Source organism: Rattus norvegicus, chromosome 19 (assembly GCF_036323735.1).
Source record: "Rattus norvegicus strain BN/NHsdMcwi chromosome 19, GRCr8, whole genome shotgun sequence".
Classification (NCBI taxonomy): domain Eukaryota; kingdom Metazoa; phylum Chordata; class Mammalia; order Rodentia; family Muridae; genus Rattus; species Rattus norvegicus.
The window spans coordinates 39959318-39980082 of NC_086037.1; the positions used below are offsets into that span (position 1 = coordinate 39959318).

General features: G+C 49.2%; 1 protein-coding gene across 5 annotated transcripts; it reads right to left on the reverse strand.

The window, feature by feature from the left end:
* Positions 1-646: 646 nt before the first annotated feature.
* Man2b1 (mannosidase, alpha, class 2B, member 1) lies at positions 647-19982 on the reverse strand. 5 transcript variants are annotated; one of them, NM_199404.1, is given in 24 exon segments: positions 647-839; positions 1187-1289; positions 1380-1535; positions 1771-1995; positions 2442-2522; positions 2627-2714; positions 2813-2914; positions 3002-3120; positions 6294-6411; positions 6512-6609; positions 9018-9203; positions 9899-10015; positions 10255-10362; positions 10605-10714; positions 10874-10952; positions 11021-11141; positions 11221-11303; positions 14675-14791; positions 16190-16335; positions 16560-16692; positions 17738-17931; positions 18434-18607; positions 18740-18842; positions 19746-19929. In NM_199404.1, coding segments are annotated over 24 exon segments (3030 nt in total). In that variant the 5' UTR covers positions 19905-19929; the 3' UTR covers positions 647-729.
* Between the last annotated feature and the right edge of the window lie 783 nt (positions 19983-20765).

Genomic DNA, 20765 nt, shown 5'->3' on the forward strand with positions numbered 1-20765 from the left:
GTGTGGGTGTGTGCATGAAAGTGAAGGTGACCACGGACCATAAAGGCCACTGGCGTAGGATCCCTCGAGGGCTGCCGTTACAGCTGGTGAACCACCTAATGCAGTGCTGGAAGCTAATCTCGAACACTCTGGAAGAACACCATTCTTAATCAGAGCCATCTTCCCAGACGCGATATCTAAACAGACATCAGAACACATTAGAATCTCGGGGAGTACTAGGATCTGCCTCAGAGGTATTAGCTAGGGGCTAATGTCACAGGAAGCGGGGTGATGGCCTCTTCTCCTGCCTGTGAGGAGCCCAAGGTTGCTTCTGTTTCACCACCTCCTCCTGAACCCCCCACATCCCTTGCCTAGATCTGACTCAAAGGTGGGATAGGAAAGACCCAGGTGCAACTGGTTCTCTGACGCCATGTCCTACACAGGCCTACCCTTAGATGGCCACGTGAAAGGTGGCTGCCATGTGAAGGCATGTGTGGACAAAGGATAGAAGTGGGAAGAAAGGGGAGGGATGAGTGAGGGGGAAGAACATGTGATTCCAGAGGGGAGGTAACGCCAACCTAGGGCCTGGGGTCAGAGCTGAGCTAGGGTTTGCTGATCTCCCTAGATCTCTCAGTCCCCTCCTCCAAAGATAATGCACTGGATGACCTGAGTCTCAATAGAAGTCTTTTAATGATTTTTGTGAGTGGTTCCAGCAAGAGAAGGGGAGGCCTGCCCCTCCTCCTGGCAGGCCTAGATGAGTCTCTGCCATTGAACCGAGGCCAGGAAGGTACGGATTTGCATAGGCTGCAGTGTGATTGAGGTAGGGTCCAACCGGGAAGGAGCAGGGTAGGAGATGGGACCTGGTGATTGGCAGAAGAGAACTCAGGCCTTGGCACAACCATACATACCCACCTTGCAACTCTAACCAGGCTCTCACACCCAGACCTTTAAACCACTTCTCTATGCCTGAAGACCACCTAAGATTTCCAAAACCCTCTCAAAGTCCTAGCCATTGCTCTCACATCCCAAAGGCAACGGATGCCATCCTAGAACCAGGCATTGACAGGGATTAACTCATCCTGGAGACAAAATCCCACGCCCCAAATTGCAGGTGCATTGCTGGCTTGCTAGACCCACTTGCTCACTGTAAGCCTCTGTCCCCACCCTCTGCTGCCAGCCCCAGGCAGAGTGCCTGCCAGGTCTTCACCAGTATCTGTCATCCACTTGAGCCTGGAAACCCTGGATAGGGGCTGGTTGGCTGCCAGTGTGGTCTCCTGCAGGTAGTTGATAGTGAAGGTCTTGAACAGGTTCTGCAGGGAATGGATGGACCCAGGTGAGCCGGTTAAGCCCGGTTCTGACTTGTCTGAGTCCTGTCAGTTTCTCAGCTCAACACCCCTCACCTGCAAGTTCAAGGTCACCGGAGAGCTCAGGTTGCGATTTGAATCTTCCTTCACAGCGAACTGGTGCTCCAAGCGCAGCAGCAGCATCTTTGGACCCCAGCGAGCCAGGGTGAGCAGATGCACCTGCGGAGGTAGCTCCCGGCGAAGTGCGGAGAACTACGGAAAGAAGAGGGGCTAAGTTGAGGAGATGGGATTGGTCAGAGCCTAGCTTGCAATCAGCGCTGACCTGCAGGAAATAAAGGGGGAGGGGCTTTGAGTGAGGGTGGAGCGCACTCCGGAAGGGGTAAGGCTTAAACTGACAAGGAACTCACTCTTGAAAATGAGGGGCTTAGAAAGAGCCACTCGGGTTCTCCCTCCCCACCCCCACCCCCGCCACCTCGCTGCCCCTCACCTGCATTTTTGGTGCCTGCGAGTGATAGGGACTGCTACCCCCGTGGGCCAGCACCACCTGAGGGGCCAGGACTTCCTGCTCCGCCAGCAGTCGGTGTCTTGCAGCCGCATCACTGACAGAACTCAAAATCACAAGGTGGCGCCCTCGAACCTTATCCCCCGTATCTGTCTCCAGCAAGGGTTCCGCCACCCCACGTTCATCATCTACCAACAGCCGTCGGTGAACCTGGGAGGAGGAGAGACCAGCAAGGAGTGAGGAGCTAGCAAGTGATCTGGGATCAGGAAGTGGGTATGGGCTTGCAGGAATTCCAACAGAAACCAAAGACCAAGTAAACGGTGAGGACTAGGGTCAGTGGTTGTCGGGAGACTCCAGCGGAAGTGAGGCCCAAGGACAAAGAAAGATTACATGCCAAACAAGAGAATCATCACGGGATAAGTCAAGGCCTGAATAGGGGTCGGAAAAGAGGCAGGAAAGTGGAACCTAGAAATGTAATTCCAAAACCAGGCATATTGAGCAGGCCCTTAATCCCAGCACAAGAAAGGAAGGGAAAGGAAGGAGAGTGGGACCAAGGTCACAAACAGGAAATGAGTACCAACAACAGCCTTGAAGCTTATCTGGGTCTGAGTGGGTCCTATGGGAGAAACTCGACTTGGACGGGGCTCCCCTCTCACCATGAGCTCCAATGAGCCATCCAGCAGACTGCTGCCCCCCTGGGAACGGTCGGTCAGCACGGTCAGCTGCATATGCCCGTCCTAGGTGTAAGGGTGATTGACAATATAGGGCCCTACTGGGAGCCCATCCTGCCTCAGGTATCTGGGAGATGCTTCCTAGTCTGAGGCAGTGGCAGGGCAGGTACCGTGATGTAAATGCGAGTGTTGACAGGGTAGTAATTTCCAGCCACTGGTTCAGTCTGATTTAATGTCCAGGTGGGTCGGAAATCGTCCCTGGGAAGAGGTGGAATGTGATCAGACCTGGGACCCTGCTCTCTGTTCACCCTCAGCCACACCATCACCAAATCCCCACCACAATACCCTCTTCCCACCTCCTCTTCAGGATTTCCCGGCCGTTGCTGTCCGTGAAGAACTGCCCCCTGGTTCTCATCGGGGTGTTAAAGCGGCTGATGACTTCCTTTCCCCAGTCATCTCTGTACTCAACGGAAGAGTAACCCTGTGAGTGCCTCCTCGTCACCCCTCGGCTTGCTCCCCACCACAGAGAGGTTTGCAATACTTACTTCACTGGGATTGGTCCCACCGTCCACTCCAGCTCCAAATGACGCTGTCCTTCATACAGGCGAATCACTTGGGAACACCAGGCTGAAAAATTCTGGTGTACCTCCTGCACCAAGTTTGTCTGTGAGCACACAGGGGGCTGGTGTCAGCCATGTTGAAAATGCTACATAAAGGCAATCCCCACCTCAGACTGACTCGATGGAATGTTCTCACGGCTTTCATTTTGTTTTGTTGTGTTGTGTGTAGAATACGTGGGGAGACCAAAGGACAACTTGCAGGAACTGGTTCTCTCTACCACATGCACTCTAGAGACTGAACACAGGTGGTCAGCCTTGGTGGAAAGTACCTTCCCCTCCTCACCATCTCCTCCCTCCCACCCCAACTCCCCCACCCTTGCTTCTGGAGTCCAGAGCCTGGTTGTTCCGCATAATTATCTTATTTTATTTTATTTATAGTGTCTCAAGCACCTCAGGCTAACCTCCAACTCTGTAGGTAGTCAAACCTGAAAACTATCCCGGACTCGATTGTGCCGTCTCCACCTCCCTGCTGGGATGGCAGGTGTGTGTGCCATCCCCATAGGCCGCACGGCCTTTGACTGTACCCATACATACTTGATATCCACCACGGCCCCAGCTTCCCTCCTTAGACTACGGCTCTAGCTCCAAGTGTCTAGTCTTCTCTGTGCCTGTCAGGAACTGGATGGCCACAATCTGCCCCATTCGAACGATCAAGGTCGTATGAGCAGTGTTTCCCTCTCATTGGCTCAAACACAGATGCTGGGGTTGGAGCCTGGGTGTCTCTATTGGACCGGGAGAGGAACTGAACATTAAAGACGTTAGAGGGAACAAGAGCAGGATAGAAGAAATGGTGGCACCTGTGACACCTCCACCTCTCCTGGACACCCAGCCAGACATTCTGTTACAAAGTGTATTTTGTTTGTTTGGTTGGCTGGTTGGTTGGTTGTTTTGGTTGTTGTGATACTGCGGGGGTTTTTTGGTTTGGTTTGGTTTTGAGATGGGGGGTTTCACTATGTCTTTTTGGCTGACCTCACACTCAGATACACCTACCTCTGCCTTTTGGTGCTGGGACTAAAGGCATACGACACCATGCATGGCCCAGAACAAAAGAGTTTTATCTTGTTGTGAGCATGGTTAATTCAGATAACGCTTTTACAAAAGGCCAGACCATATTCCAATACAGTAAGTACATTAGCCTAAAGGGGAGTCACATCAAACGTGTGCTGCTGACAGGCTTGGTGGCACTCTTAGGAATTTGGCGTTTGTCCCTGGGCTCGGACACAGACGTAGGCTCAGATAAGAACGTCAGAAACAGTGACCTCAGGGCTTTGTTTACTGCTTTACTTAATCATTATCTGATATCCTCTTGTTTATTACTTCACTTGATGACTTTGTCTTTGATCTAAGAACTGACCATGGTTTCTGGATGTACTTAGAATGATATAATAGCAGACTAGGGGGCTGGAGAGACGGCTCAGTGGTTAAGAGCCCCGACTGCTCTTCCAGAGGTCCTGAGTTCAATTCCCAGCAACCACATGGTGGCTCACAACCATCTGTAAAGAGATCTGATGCCCTCTTCTGGTGTGTCTGAAGACAGCTACAGTGTACTTATATATAATAAATAAATAAATCTTAAAAAAAAAAAAAAGCAGACTAGGGAAGAATAAAGCTGCTTCAGCCTCGGTATGGGCTGGAGTCCTGTTATAATTTTGTCTAATTGTTTTTCTCCCTTTTCAGTCCTCACTCCCTCACCTGAGACCCTGCTGACTGACTGAGCTGGCTTAGTCAATGAGCCTCAGAAGCCTGCATCCACTCCTTTCCCACCCTAGGAGGAAACATCAGAAAATCATTAGGGGACCACTTGAGATACTCAAGAAGAATTAAGTGTGAATTATCAAATATCCACCCACACAGAAATGTTGCTGTTGCTGTTTCTGTGTGTACGCAAGCACCTGCACATGTGTGTGCATGCGTGAGTGTGTGCAGGGAACCATGGAGTCTGACCTGGCCTAGCTACCTTGCAACATAGGTTTTTCAGGTTACAGTCCACGGCTCCAGGGGCACAATGTGCCCTCCAGGTCCTGAGGGACTGATGTACTCCCTCAGGCGGTGAAGTATTCAGACCTCTTTGTGTTTTTCTGTATGTTCCCTTAGTCAAGGAAGCATGAAAGCTTGACAAGACATTAATTAGACATTAATCTTGTATACCATGTATAGCTTGCAAACATCGCATCTTAACTACAACTGTATTGATCCTGGCAATCGCCACTATATTCTGTTTCTGATAAAAGTATAAAAAGTCTGATAGCTCTCAATAAAATTGTCACAGCTTCAGTTGCTTTGTGGCCCTCCAACCTGACCTGATTTAATTCTTCATGGCCGTATCAGATGACCTTGGCCAGGTAAGTAACGGTGCTTACGTGTGTGTGTGTGTGTGTGTGTGTGTGTGTGTGTGTGTGTGTGTGTGAGAGAGAGAGAGAGAGAGAGAGAGAGAGGAAGAGACTCACTACATAGCCTAGGCTGGCCTCAAACCTGAGATACTCCTGCCTCAGCTACCCAAGTGCTGTTGTCATAAGCCCTCTTTGTGCTAGTGTGGACCTGGATAGAACTCAGGTCTTTATTCACAGGCAAGTGACCTAAACTACATCCCAAGACATAAACGCACTTCCCAGATCTTGGTGAACTCCCAGCAGTGATACTTAGCTACCCACTTCACCTCCAATTTCCAAAGCTAGGGATGGATCTGAACATGTTGACAGAGCCCTTTATACAAGTGCCTTCCATCCATCAGCAGGGGGAGCCTGGAGTCTACTCCCACATGTAAAGGAAGAGTAAATAAAGCCAGGCAGACTGATGCACTCTTGTCACCCTGGTACTCCAGGGGCTGAGGCAAGATCAAGAGGTGGGAGGCCAGGCTGAGCTACAGAGTAAAACCCCATCTTGGGGGTTGGGGATTTAGCTCAGTGGTAGAGCGCTTGCCTAGCAAGTGCAAGGCCCTGGGTTCGGTCCCCAGCTCTGAAAAAAAAAAAAGAATTAAAAAAAAATCTTGGGGACCAGAGAGATGGATCAGTGAGTAAAGGTGCTTGGTGCCAAGCCTGATGACCTGCATTCTATCCTAGGGACCTATGTAGTAGATTCCCACCAATTCACTGTCCTTTAACCTAATAATAATAACGAAGAGGGTGGAATTGTTCCCACCCACACCTTACATGAGGCACATCCCATTCCCAGAGTTCCCATTACCACTCCAACCCACTCATGGCTCCTAGCCACAGACCTTCACCAAAGTGACCTGAGCCCAGTGGCTCACAGGCAGTGGTTTACGATGACTGGGTCTGAAGATGTAGGCACCAGAGGCCTGAGGACTCTCCTCATCACCAGCGCTGGCATTGTACCTGCAACCAGAACCAGTGAGCATCAAGGAGAGAGACCTCAGCTCCAGGCACCCCAGCCCAGTTCTGTGCAGCCTGCTCTGACATAGCAGCCCTTCCTCACCAAAAGAAGCCTTGTCTCACAGGGAGCGAAATGTTCTGTTCCAGGTTTTCAATCTTCCTCAATAACCCTGTGTCAGAGTCAAATGTGGCCCGTATGTACTGTGGGGGGAAATGGAACACAGATGTAAACAAGCATCTCCTCCAGCCCTCCCTGGAGTCCTCTTCCCTCATCTCACCCACTGCTGTACCTGACCCCGTCAGTAAACACAACTGTGACTGCTGCTTCCATCAACTTTGGCCTCTACCTGACCATCTCTCTAAACACCAGGCCCTCTGGGACAAACAGCCCTTTGCAGAAAGAAACCCGCACTTCTATATTAACAAGTCCACCCACAGCAGTGAAGGCCAATGTGGTATCCTGAGTTGATCACACCCTTCATCTGCTCCAGAGCTTGACCAATATATCATCCATGAGCCAAATGCCGGAACCCATAAGGCCTTCAGAGGAGCACAGACAAGAGTCTCAAGTTGCGACAAGTGGCTCAGATGTCAGAGCGCTGGTTTAGCATGTGTCATGACCTGGATTAGCCTGGGCACCGTACAGATCAACACATATTATCCAACACTCAAGAAGAGTGGGCATTCAGGGTCATTTTATGCTATGCACCAAGTTCAAGGCCAGCCTGGGCTCTGTGAGACCCCGTACTCCCCATCCCACCACCCCAAAAATATTTTTATTTCTTTTAGAATCTAAAGAAAAGATGAAGAGTAACAGTGAACACTTATGAGACTTGCTCGGACATTATTCATCTTTACAGAAGTGTCGTCACAGAGACGTGTGTGGTGGGATGTCCGCATGCGTATCTGTTTGTGTGTGTTCATTCATGTGCATGCAGACAGCAGAGGCTAAAGATGGCGAGGCGTCAATGGTTCACTACCATGCTTTTTTTAATGATTTATTTTTATTTTATGTGCACTGCTGTTTTGCCTACTTGTATGTCTGTGTGAGGTGTTGGATCTCCTGGAACAAGAGTCACGAACAGTTGTGAGCTCCCAAGTCAGTGCTGGAAATTGAACCTGGGTCCTCTCAAAAAAGCAGCGAGTGTTCTTGGCCACCGAGTCATCTCTCCAGCCCCTGTTATTTTTATTTTTTTTGAGCCAGGTTTACGTCATGTAGCTCTGGCTAGCCTGAACTCACTACAAAGACCAGGCTGTTCACCTTGTATTTTTGGGACAGAGTTTCTCAGTGAACCTGGGCCAGCAAGCCCCACCAATCCTAACTCTGCCTTCAAAGTATCAGGATTATAGATACAACATACCATACCAAGGTCCACATCGCCTGATACAATTTTAGTATATTTTAGGAAAAAAGGAGCATACAAAGGCAATCTGCCAAGTCGCAGAGTAATCTGCTTGTCTTCACTTCTCTTACCTCAGTTTTGGGGTTTTTTCTTTTTTATCTTTTGATTGTTTGGTTTTTTGAGGCAGGGTCTCACTATGTAGCTCTGGCTGTCCTGATCAGGATTTTCTTTTTTTTAAATTAACTTTTAATTTTATGCACGTGTGTATGTGTGTGTGTGTGTGTGTGTGCATGTGCGTGCATGTGTGTGCATGTGCACGTGTGTGCGCAGGTATGTGTTCATGATTGCAGGTGCCTGCAAGGCCACAGGTACTGTGTTCCCCTAGACCTAGAGTTACAGGCAGTTGGTTGTGAGTTGCTGGACCTAGGCACTGGGAACCAAACTTGAGTTCTCTGTAAGGGCAGAGAGCTCTTAACCACTGAGCCATCTCTCCAGCTGAGCCATCTCTCCAGCTGTGCTGGGTAGTTTTTATGCCAACTTGACACAAAGCTACAGTCATCTGACAGGATGGAACCTCAATTGAGAAAACACATCTATAAGATAGAAGGGCTACAAGCAAGCCTGAAGAACTTTTTTTCTAAATTAGTGATTGACGGGACAAGGCCCAGCCCAATGTGGGCGGGGCCACTCCTGGGCCAAGAAGGCAGGCTGAGCAAGCCCCGAAGAGCAAACCAGTAATCAGCACTCCTTCATGGCCTCTGCATCAGCTGCTGCCTCAAGGATCCTGCCCTGCTTGAGTTCCTGTCCTGATTTCCCTCAGCAAAGGACTGTTACCTGGAGTGTAAGCAAAATAAACCCTTTTCTTCCAAACTTGGTCACAATATTTCATCAAAGCAATAAAAACCCTAACTAAGGCACTAGCTCTCGATTGATCTGGTTTTTGAGGGGCTGGAAATGAACACAGGGCCTCACAGATGCTAGACAAGTGCTCTCTCACTGCTGTATAATCCCAACCTTCAACTGTCTCCTTACCAAAGAAGCCTTTTCCTGACCCTTCAACACCTGCCTGCCTAACTGTATCAATCTCATGGCTACACTAGTTTACACAACTGCTCCAGAAAGAAAACTGAGGCTCAAAGGTCACCCTCCTCACTAAAGAACACATCAGGATGGATAAACATAAGCCACAGACCCAGAATCCAAGTCATTTTATAACACTTTAAATTTGTCACGGAGGCAAGGAAGGGGATCCAAGAGGAGTCTCACCTTATTTTCAATGACTAAGACACGGGACTTGGATTTCTTGGGCCTGGCCGTTAGGTTGTGGGCCTGATGGTTATGGCCACTCATTTTGTTCACAGAGTAGATGCTGAAGCCCAGGGCAGGCACTGAGGCTGGGAACAGCAGCTCCCATTGATACGTCTTACTGTAAGCACTGGGAACCATCACCACCTTTAGTAAGAGAATGCTAGTCAGGAAGGCATTTAGAAAACAAGTCATGTGGGCAAGCATCACTCTGTGAGGGCAAGGAATAGAGAGAAGAAGAAACCTGGGTGTGATGGGGGAAAGAGGGAGGAAGGGCATTTGCCTAGCATATTCCATACTTAGTTCAAGGCAGAAGAAAGAGGAAGGGGAAGAAAAAGAAGGGGAGGAAGGCGGAGTTATATACAGACACTAGGTAGGAGTTAGGAGCAAAGAAGAAGCAGAGAAAGAGATGAGGTTAGAGGTTCAGGAAAGGAGAACTCCTGGGGAAAAGGAGCTACCCATAAACAGAAAATCTGCTGGGGAAACAGTGAGGTGACCCAAACCTGCATCTTAACACTCAGAGGGTTAAGGTAGGAAGATCATAAACTAGAGGCCAGCCTGGGCACACAGTGAAAACCTATCTGAAGGGGGAAAGAGGAGGGAGCAGGGGGGACATGGGGGAAGAAAGGAAGGGAGGGAGGGAGGGAGGGAAGGAGGGTGAGTGAGGGAAATTCCAAGGGGGACATTTACAAGGGTTGTTTCTTGTGAGAAGGAGCTATTCCTCAGGAGGCAGCTATTAAGGAACGGGTGGAAGAATACACAGGAAGAAGAAACTCTGGAAGATATCTTCAAGATGTGGGAGAAATGCATTGGGGAAGGGAGAATTCATTGTGCAGGCTCACATTACTGGAAATTCTCCTATCGTTAGGGTCCTTCACAAGGAAGATGCCTTCACTGACCGGCAGCCGAACCATCAGATCCACCTTCCGCCCCACGGGGTTGTAAATAATTACCCGGAACTGTGGCAGAAAAAGCACAGTCACAGCAGGGCTCCAAAATCACCCACCTAGGAGAGCACTTCCCACACGGTCCTGACCTTCCAGGACATGCCTTGCCCCTTGTGATGAACTATTCTGTTCCAGCGTGCCTGCACCCAGAATGGTCCCTCCCAAAATAAATTACGCAACCACTCCATCCTTTTCCCTGCAGACGTCGACTTCTGGGGTCCCATCCCACTTGCCTCCCAGCCCTGACTCACGTGCTCTGACGTCTGGCTGGCTGGGCAGATACTGATGTTGATCTCCCGACAGAATGAGAAGTTCTGTTTGTAAAGGCTGAGTCGCGCCAGAGCGTTGCTCACGAGAACCTGGCGAGGATCACCAAAAAACCTGCCCCAAGGTCTGCACCCCAGGGAGCCTGGTCGTGCCCCTAACAAGGCTCCACCTCTCCTACCTATACCTGGCCCGGTTCCCATAAGCTCCACCCTTCTTTCCCAAGAATGGCCCCCTCCTTACAGTCCCCTCCCTCTCCCCGCCCCTACAAGAGCTTTGAAGCCCACCCATCACTATGGACACGCCCCTTCCTGGTTCAGCGCCCTGCCCCTCAAACCTCACAGGGTCCCCAGCCTGCCGCCAGCTGCTTCGCATAGTCATTGACAACATTCTGTCTTGCAGTACCAGTGACAGCATCGTGGTGCTGCAGCACCGCCATTGCCTCATCTGCCAACAGAACATAAGTTGGATGCCATCTTCCACAGAATTCTGGGCCCCATCATCATGCAAACACTGGCAAAGGGTCCGGTGTGGGCCAACAAGGTTCTAACTTCAATCCTACCCTCATCCGCCCCATTCAACCCATGGTCAACAGATGACACTTACTGAGGGGTGCACTGTCTCCTGAGCCGTAGGGTCCCACTTTGGCCTCGGGACCCACCAGTGCTTCCAGCTGGTTGCACACCTGAGGAGGAAGAAACCTGTTGGGTAGCAGCTCCTCTGGGCTGCTGGGATCCCCACATGCTCACCCACCTGCAGGAAGTTGTAGCTGAGGCGCTCATAGCGCTTGAGGGCTGGCCTACTGGAGAAATAGCCAGTCCAGAACATGTGGGGGCCATCAGCATAAGGAAAGAAGTCGTCCTCCTTCACTGTCCTGCACGGAGACATTGAGAGCAGTCACAAACCAGGGAGCATGCCAACCCCACCCCAACCCCGTTCCCCATCCCAAGTACCAAGTGAGATTGGCCTTGTTCAGCTCCCAGAGGTAACACGAAGGGGTGGAGTAGAGCACGTGGACCTTGCTCCCGTTTGCCTGCTGCTGGGGGAAGGTGTGTGTGAGCCTGGGGCTCTGTACCTTCCCTTCCCAGGGCCCACAGGAATGCAATAGGTCCCGTCCTCTCTGGTGGTGGTGGTGGTGGTGGTTTTCATTGTTGTTGTTTTTTAGATCTATTTGTTTACTTAATGTGTACAGATGTTTTTAACCTGCCTGGTGCCACAAAGACCGGAAAAGAATGTCAGAAGCCATGGGACTGGAGTTACAAATGGCTCTGAACAACCATGTGGGTCCTCTGAAAGGGCAGCCAGTCCTCTTAGCCACTTCACCATCTTTCCAGCCCCTAAATACACTTTTTGAGTGCAAAGCAATGGTCAAAATGGAAGTATATCCTGGCCAAGACCAAACACTGTTGCACTTAAAAGGATTTCAGGAGGGGGCTGGAGAGATGGCTCAGCGGTTAAGAGCACTGACTGCTCTTCCAGAGGTCCTGAGTTCAATTCCCAGCAACCACATGGTGGCTCACAACCACCTGTAATGAGATCTGATGTCCTCTTCTGGTGTGTCTGAAGACAGCTACAGTGTACTTATATATAATAAATGAATAAATCTTTTTAAAAAAAAAAAAGGATTTCAGGAATAATCCTATAATCTCACACAACTTTTTCTTTTCTTTCTTACGTGTTTTGATTGAGGCAGTCTCCCTGTATTACCCAGCTGTCCCAGCTGACCTCGAATTTTTGATCCCCCTGCCTCAGTCTCCCTTGTAGCTGGAACTACAGGTTTGGGCAGCTTTATTTTTTAAAACAGGGAGAGATTGGTGTGTGTGGCTCCGTCGGTACACGCTTGCCTAGGCTTGCACAAGGCCTGAATGACCCTCCAGCACCCGTCTAATCCCACCCTTCCAGGGGCACAAGCCTAGCAAAGTCCAAGACCATCCCCAGCAAGTAGCAAGCAGGCCTGGGACATGGTGTTTACAGGAAGTAAATGGTCAAGGTACCAGAGGCTTTCTAGGAGGCAGGGATCTGGGAAGTCCTGAGGAGTCACTGAGAGCTGTTTTGGTGAGGCAGACCAGGGAGGGGTGCGCAATGATGATGGGGGGGACTGCATGGTGCTGAGAACACACCGATAGACAGGGATGTTCAGCTAAGATAGAAGAAGGCACACAAGCTTCTGTATAGATGAGGAATAGTGACGAAACCAGAAAGGCAGGCCATCTGAGAGGACACGCCCTCACAATTTCATGTCTGATGGGTCTGATGACCAACCAAAGACTTCCGTAGTCTGATCCCACAGAATCTGTGACTACATTAGTGAGGTAGCCAAAGAGAATTGGAGTGGGCTGGAGATGGCTCAGCAGTCAAGAGCTCTTATTACTCTTACAGAAGATCTGGGTTTCATTTGCAGTAGCTACAAAGATGCTTACAACTGTCTACGACCCCAGTTCCAGGGAACCTGACTCCCACTTCTGGCCTCTGAGGCACACACATGTGGTACAAAGACACACACACAGGCAAAACGCACACATGAAACAAAACTGAGTTTGGTCTTGGTTTGTTTGATTTTTGTTTGGTTTGTTTCTTTTTGTTGGTTTTGTTTTGGTTTAGTTTGGAGACAAGGTCTCTCCCCCAGGTGTCCGGAAACTCTCTGTAGACCAGGCTAACCTTGAACTCACAGAGATCCACTTTTTCTCTGCTTCCCAAGAGCTAGGATTAAAGGTATGTGTCACCACACCTACCTATAGAACTTTTTTTTTTAATTTTTAAGGGCATTGAAATTTCTAATCAGCTGGTCTTAAAATAGAAAGTATCTGGAAAGCCCAGAATAATCACAAGGGTCTTTAAAACTGTACGAGGGAACTGAAGTGTGATACCCTTGCCAAGCATATATGATACTCATATGTGAATCCCCAACACTGAGAAAGAGGAGGAAGGGAGGAGGAGGAGCAGGAGGTGGTGGCGGCAGCAGTGGCAGGACTTGAATTCCTGCGCTCAGGAGGCCCAAGCCTGCAGATCTCTGTGAGTTCAGGACCAGCCAGGAATGCACAGTGAGAGCCTGTCTTTTAAGAAAGAAGTGGTGGATCGGGATTAAAGCCAGCAGGTGCGATTTCAGAGAACCCAGATTCCACACGACAGCTTACAAACGCCTGTAACTCCACTTAGCTGGAAATGACCTGTGCCTTCCAGGGCTTCTGACTCCCTCTTCTGGACTCTGTACCAGACGTATACATGGTACACAGATACATGCACAGACAGACTACCCATACCCAGAAAATAACTAAATAACCTTTTCTAGGGAAGAAACAGGAGGAGGCAGGAAGAGGAGAAAGTAGAAGAGAAGGGAGGAAGGGAACAGGAAAAGTAGGAACAGAAAAGCAGAAGTAAGAATGAGACTCATTGTGGTTGGTGGTTGCACCTTTGGTCCCAGCACTCAGGAAGTAACAACAGGAAGATGAAGAGTTCAGGTTTATCCTCAGCTATATACTGAGTTTTAGGCTACTACAGTGCAGGTTTGTTGACTGCCAGCTTAGCTGCAGGCTCAACCCTCAGGGGAATAAGACAGAGATCAATAGAGCAAGACACTAAACACTCTCCTCTGGCCTCTATGTACAGGCACAGATGTGCACCTGCGCCGACACCCACAGTGCAGGAAACTAAAACTATGCTGGGGGAGTGGAGAGATGGCTCAGTGGTTAAGAGCACTGACTGCTCTTCCAGAGGTCCTGAGTTCAAATCCCAGCAACCACATGGTGACTCACAACCATCTGTAATGAGATCTGATGCCCTCTTCCGGTGTGTCTGAAGACAGCAACAGTGTACTTATATACACTAAATAAATTAAAAAAAACAAAACAACAACAACAAAAAAACTATGCTGGGTGTGGTGGCACACATCTTTAGTCCCAGCACTCAGGAGACAGAAGCAGTCAGATCCATGAGTTCAAGGTAAGCCTGGTCTACAGATCAAGTTCCAGGACAAGCCAGGGTTACATGGGAAACCCTGTCTCAAAAAAAAAACAAAAACAAAAAAAACTAAAAATAACTTTCTTTATCTTGGTTTCCTTTTAAAACAGGGTCTTCTGTGTGTGCGCATGTGTTCATGTGTGTGTGCGAGCGCATGTGAATCTGTGTGTTCGTGTGTGTATCTGTGTGTGCCTGTGTGTATCTGTGTGTGCCTGTGTGTATGTATGTGTGTATGCGTGTATGCATTCGTGTGTGTGCATGAGGGTATGTGTGTGTGTATCAGTGTGTCCCCATTTGTCCCAGGCTGGCTTTCAATTCAAAGCAATCTTCAGCATCCCGAACACTAGGGTGCACCATTAGGCTGGACTATTTTCCCAGAGTCACTCGACCATCTCAGGCATTGACAGTAGTGACAGAAAGCTGATTAACACACACAGGAGACACGCTGACCTGCTCGTTGACCAGGCGGATAAGCTTGTCCATGTTTTTGAACCACATGTTGGCATTCTCATACTGGAAGTCTGAGCCCATGGTCATCACGGTGTGGTTGGTTCGGTAATACTTTTTCTGTAGATAAAAAGGTAACTCTCAGGCCAGAGTGTCCTGGACTGTCCCTGTGCCAAATGTGGGGGCCTAAGGATGGAGTTCAGTGTGAGAGTACTAGACTAGCATGCTCAAGACCTCAGGTTAGATCCCCAATACAAGCAAACAAAACACCACACACACACACACACACACACACACACACACACACACAAATGTATGGGGATACTGCTCAGTCAGTAAGAGTGCATATAACAAGGCTTGGGTTTGAGTCCCAGGAATGGCGGGACTCAACCTTCCCAGCACTCAGAAAATGGAGGACTGAGGAGCAGAAGTTCAAAGCCAGCTTGGGTTACGTAAGACTTTGTCTGAAAGCAACAAAACAGCCAGTAGTTGCTGAAGTCCTCCAGGGCCCTTCACTCAGACGAGGTTACAAAGCACTGAGCATCCTCTCTCGTCATTTTCCTCCTCTTTCTCCTCCTCCTCCTCCTCCTCCTCCTCCTCCTCCTCCTCCTCCTCCTCTTAAGTGTTTATTTATGAGGGGAGGGGACACGGTATGCATGCACCAGCTTGGAGGCTGGAGAACAACTCAGGAGTCAGTGCTCTCACTCCACCAAGTGGCTTCTGGAAATTGAACTCAAGCTGTCAAGTTTGGCTGCAAGCACCTTTATCCACTGAGCGGTCTCACTGGCCAACTTCCTTGGTTTATTTGTTTTGTTTTTGAGACTATGTAGTCCTCGACTGGCTTCCAGCTCACAGAGATCTAATTGCTTTTCCCCAACCCCCACCCCCAGGTACTGGGATTAAAATACACCGGTATAGCTGGCTACACTATCACACTATCTTTTTTTCAGGTGTGTGTGTGTGTGTGTGTGTGTGTGTGTGTTCTGTGTATTTACACATTTGTAAGAGATGTTTTTGTCTATACACTTGCACAAATCAGAAGAGAGTCCCAGGTGCTGTCCTAACATTCTCTGCCTACTCCTTTGGGCAGAATCTCTCCTTGAACCTGAGACTTGCATTTTCTTCCAGAGAAATCCAGAAGTCCCAATGACCCTCCTGTCTCTACATCCCTTGGAGCCTCTAGATAATTCCCACTCAGGAGCATGTGGTTAGAATGACTAAATTAGGGGTTGGGGATTTAGCTCAGTGGTAGAGCACTTGCCTAGCAAGCGCAAGGCCCTGGGTTTGGTCCCCAGCTCCGAAAAAAAGAAAAGAGAAAAAAAAAAAAAAAAGAATGACTAAATTATTATGTGGGTGCTGGGCTCTGAACTCTGACCCTGATATTTGAGCAGCAAGTGCTCTTAAGTACTGAGCTGTCTCTCCAGTCCTTCATGTCCCTTGGAGACATTCCCCTGGGCTTTGGGAAAAGCTAGATGCCTGTCCCTGCATACTCTGGGCTGTGATCTGGGTATATGTTACCTGGGAAGAGGCGAGGTTCAGGAAGTAATCAACCAACTTATTGGCATTAAACTCAGGGCTTGTGGGATCGTCCACCACGGGAGGGTCTGTACACAGCACATCCCAGCACAGGTCTTTTGGAGGGTTGTAATTATTGGGGAGCACACCTGTAGACAAAAACAGACTCAGCACCCCAGACCTGTCCTGGGGCCAGGGCTGTCACATCCCACCCAGGATAGACTTCGAAATTCAAAAAGGCTGGTACAGAAGGAACACAGAGCCCTGTTCAAAAACCATGAAAAATCCTAAGATGATCACAGCGCATCAACAACATCACAGCAGACCCTTCTGAGCTTGAGGTCTTGTATGACTTGCTCTCCCACCCACTCACCAGTAAAGAGGTCAGCAGCAGGGGGCTTCAAGCTGGCGCTAGCCCTCCAGAGTTCCTCCATCTTCAGCTTTCTCTTCCGGTTAAATTTATCTTGGTAGTCAATGCGCCCGAGGAAGAAGCCATCAAAACCCATCTGATAGGGCAGAAAGGATGGAGTGAAGGAATGTAGTTGGGAAAGACCATGAAGAGAAGGTATGCGCGACTAAAACTATGTTTTTCACAGCTGGAAAGATGGCTCAATGGTTAAGATCATTATCTGCTCTTCCAGAGGACTAAGGTTCAATACCAAGCATCCACATGGTGACTCACAACCATACTTCAGTTCTAGGAGATCCTATAATCTTCCTTTGTGGGCACTGCACACATATGGTACACAGACATATATGCAGGCAAAATACCCATATATATATATATTAAATTATAATTTTCTAAAGCTAGATTTTTTTAATTGTTTATTTTATGTATGTGAGTACACTGTAGCTGTCTTCAGACACACCAGAAGAGGGCATCAGATCTCATTACAGATGGTTGTGAGCCACCATGTGGTTTCTGGAAATTGAACTCAGGACCTCTGGAAGAGCAGTCGGGGCTCTTAACGAATGAGCCATCTCTCCAGCCCCAGCCCTAGTATTTTTGTTTTTGTTTTTTTGTTTTTATTGAGACAGGGCCTGTGTAGACCATGCTGACCTCTAGCTCACAGTCCTCCCAACTGCTGGCATTACAGGCACAGGTCACACAAAGCCTGAATGTTTATTTCCAAGGTTGAGAAGGATTAGCAAAGAAGCAACTGTTAAATCATAACCCACTTCCACCTCCCTAGTTATATCAAAGCCAAATTCTCTACAGTCTGAGGTGGGTGGGTGAGGTCAGCACAGACATGAAGCTGTTTTTAAAGGAAGGTATCTTTACTAGTCACTGGTTTAGAGAGCTGCCCCAGCCCAAGCAGGCCTGGTCAATGGATGGGAACAACAAAGCAGTTTAAACCTGTGGTACCCTGGGACATAGACCAGGCAGGGCTTGAATGCAACTCCCAAGACTCAATCTCACCCAAGAGATGGTGTCTCGGCAAGCCATGATCTAGTCCCAGGGACTACTAGAGAAGGACAGGGTTTGAACAGCTAAAGGCAGAGTCAGCATAAGTTAAGGGCAGATCCAAAAGAGAACAGGGAGGCTGGCACCTGGGCAAACAGGGAGGCCTGTTCTCGAGAATGGCCAAAAGGGTCAATGTGCCAGGCCACACGGGGAAGTCCATCACTACCAAATGTGTCCTGCAGGAAGCGTAGCCCAAGTGTCATCTGGTCCACAATAGCACCATAGTGAGTGGCTGCCTCATCATTCATTACCCAGCCACCATTGACAAACTCCAGGCGCCCTGTTCAAATAAGGCAGGGAGAGAAGGGTAGCTGTTAGAAGTGGGACCATCATGGGCAAGGATAGGAAAACAGACCATACTGTATACCGAAGCCTGAAGAGAAGGGGAGTTTCCAAACCACTGTGCTTGGATCTGCATGGCTGACTTCCCTGTGGAGCCACTGAGGTGGGACCTTGTGAGACAGGGCTCTCTACATGAAGACAGAGGGTAAGCAGGTGCAACTGTGGGTACAGTGTGTACACACCATGATATGATAAAAATCTCTGAGAAGCCTGGCTGTCCAAGTCTTCCATTCTACCTCGAGGGAAGCAGGGAGGAAGGATGATTTCCACAAGTTCAAGACCAGTCCAATCTAATATCAAATTCCAGGCCAGGAAGGGCTATATAATTAGACACTGGCCCAATAAATGATAAGTAAATGAATGAATAATCTGAGTGATCAGTTTTGCAGAAGTACAAGCTAGGCTGGGTTGTCTCTTTCCACTTCCTGGGGCAGACTCACCCTGGCGCACCAGGTTCCGTACAGCGTCCTGTGTTACATTGGTCTGCTGCTTCCACCAACGGGAGAAGAAAGCCATTTCCACGTATATGAAGCGACGGGTGGGATCGTTCAGTAGAGAGTAAATCACTGAGTCTAGGATGTACTGAACAGATGCATGCTGGACGTCACTCATGACTATGGGCATGAAGGTCAGCAAGTGAGGGTCCACTATAAGATACACAGTGATAGCGTCCAGAAAACTCATCTTTCCCACCCCAGTGGCCAAGCCCGTGAGAAAATTAGAGGGGCGCCCAACTCTCTACTCACTGCCGTAGTAGTATTGGTCTACCGTCTTCAGCCAGCCCACATCATCGTGTGTGTGAGGCAGCAGGTGCACGTTGAGCATGCCTGGCTTCGTGGTGGGACATGTCTGCAGAGACCCCCAAAATATACACATCTCCTGTCAGTAACCTAGAGTCTTAGAGGCAGGCAGGTTGGGGGCTCTGTGGTAGAACCCTTGCCTAGCATGTTCAAACCATAGGTTTGATTTCCACTATCACAAAGCAGGCAGTAAGACGGTACAAGCACAGGCCTTAACTTTGGAGTGATCCACAGAGAGGTCAGAAAGCTATAATCTGTCCCAGAAGGGCACACAGAGTACAGTGCCCATTACTTTACAGATGCAATTCCCACTTTACACGAACCCCACAGACCACAAACTTTAGGATGATAATTTTAGCTGGGGTTAGCTAAGCATTTGCAGACAGCAGGCAACCACCCTGAGATGCGGGGCTATATTAGCCCTAATTGTCAGACTAGGACACTGAGGCATGGTGCTAGTGACTCGTACGGGAAGGAGCCAGGAAGCTGAGAGTCCTGAAGGAAGGTGAGGCTAGCGGTGAGCAGCCCAGCTCACATCCCATACTCTGGAAAGTAAAGAACAGGCGCTTCCAGGTGGTGGAGTCAGATTTGCAAGACAGGTTTTCCAGCAGAGCCACCCCAAATGGGTCTTGGGGTTTGCAGTCACCAATAAGAGAAACCATTTGCACAATCTGTGCTTAGAGTCCCGCTTTCAAGTGGCTGCTCATCCTTCACCCGACCAACCACAGTTAAGCGCATGCAAAGTCCAAGAAGGCCACTTGGAGTCACAGGGAGGCCATGATTATCACGTGCAGCCTTGTTTTCAGGCTCCCGCGCTACACCTTTTCAGAAAACCAATGCACGCTCTTAGTCCACACCGTCAGATCAACAGCAGTCTCCTACGGATCAGTGTCACCCACACCTCTAGTTCAACTCTGCCCAAAGACATTTCTGCCCACTGGCCCCAGCTCACCTTGTAACCCGCGGCCTGAGCGCCAGGCGCAGCCAGTAACAACCAAATAAGAAAAGAAATAGACAGGACTGGCAAACCTAAGTTGCAGGAGCTCATCCAGAGCCACCCAGTGTTCCCGCCACCAGCACGGACACCAGGGGCAAGCGATCCGGTGCCCATGGTTCCGGCGACGCTGCTTCCGCAGCTTTCTCTGGTTTAGCTAAATCCTTGCGAATGCTCCGCCCCCAGAACCCGAACCGCCAATCGGTGCGGAAGGGGGCAGGGCCTGGGCTATCGAGGAACTATGGCAGTAGGCTGACTTATGTAGGAGCACAGGGAAGAACTGGATCTGTCCCCACCCCCATTCCACCCTAGGACTCTTTTGGCAGGAGACCTTAACACTAAGACATTGTGATATGCTTTTGTATACGTGTCAGCAAAGGATTCAGCTTTTCCAGTGGACTTCAATGTTTCCTAAGGGGTGGAAAATGTAGATGGGTTTCTAGGGCATCACACTCTCCTTAGGGTCAGGGTTCTGGAGGGACCTAAAGTGGCTAGAAGCTGGGGTGGAAAACAGTTCTGGTCTGCCTTGTGGGGCTGGGACTTTACACAAACTGCCACTGGAATGCCAGAGACGAGACACCCAGCCCAGTCTAGATAGAAAGCCAGCTGCTTGTGAGCTGGGAGGGCCTTGTAAGGGAGAGAAAACCCTAGGTCTTGCATAGCCTTCCCTACTGGTCTATTCACTGCTCTGTTGCTCTAATAAGAAAATGCAGGATCAGAGTTTGGTTTTTAATAAACAGCTGTAATGACGGCTGAGGCAGAGGCAGGACTGCATGACGGTTGGCCGTGGCCATGTGGATACACACATAAATAAAACCTAGACAAATATCTCTGTAGAACGCCTGTGTAGCCTGTATAAAGCCCTGACTTTCCAGCGCTTCAAAATAAACACATACATACATACATACATACATACATACATACATACGTAGAAAACCAAAGCCTAAATCGGTTAGGTTGATCAGGGCCAACAATTAC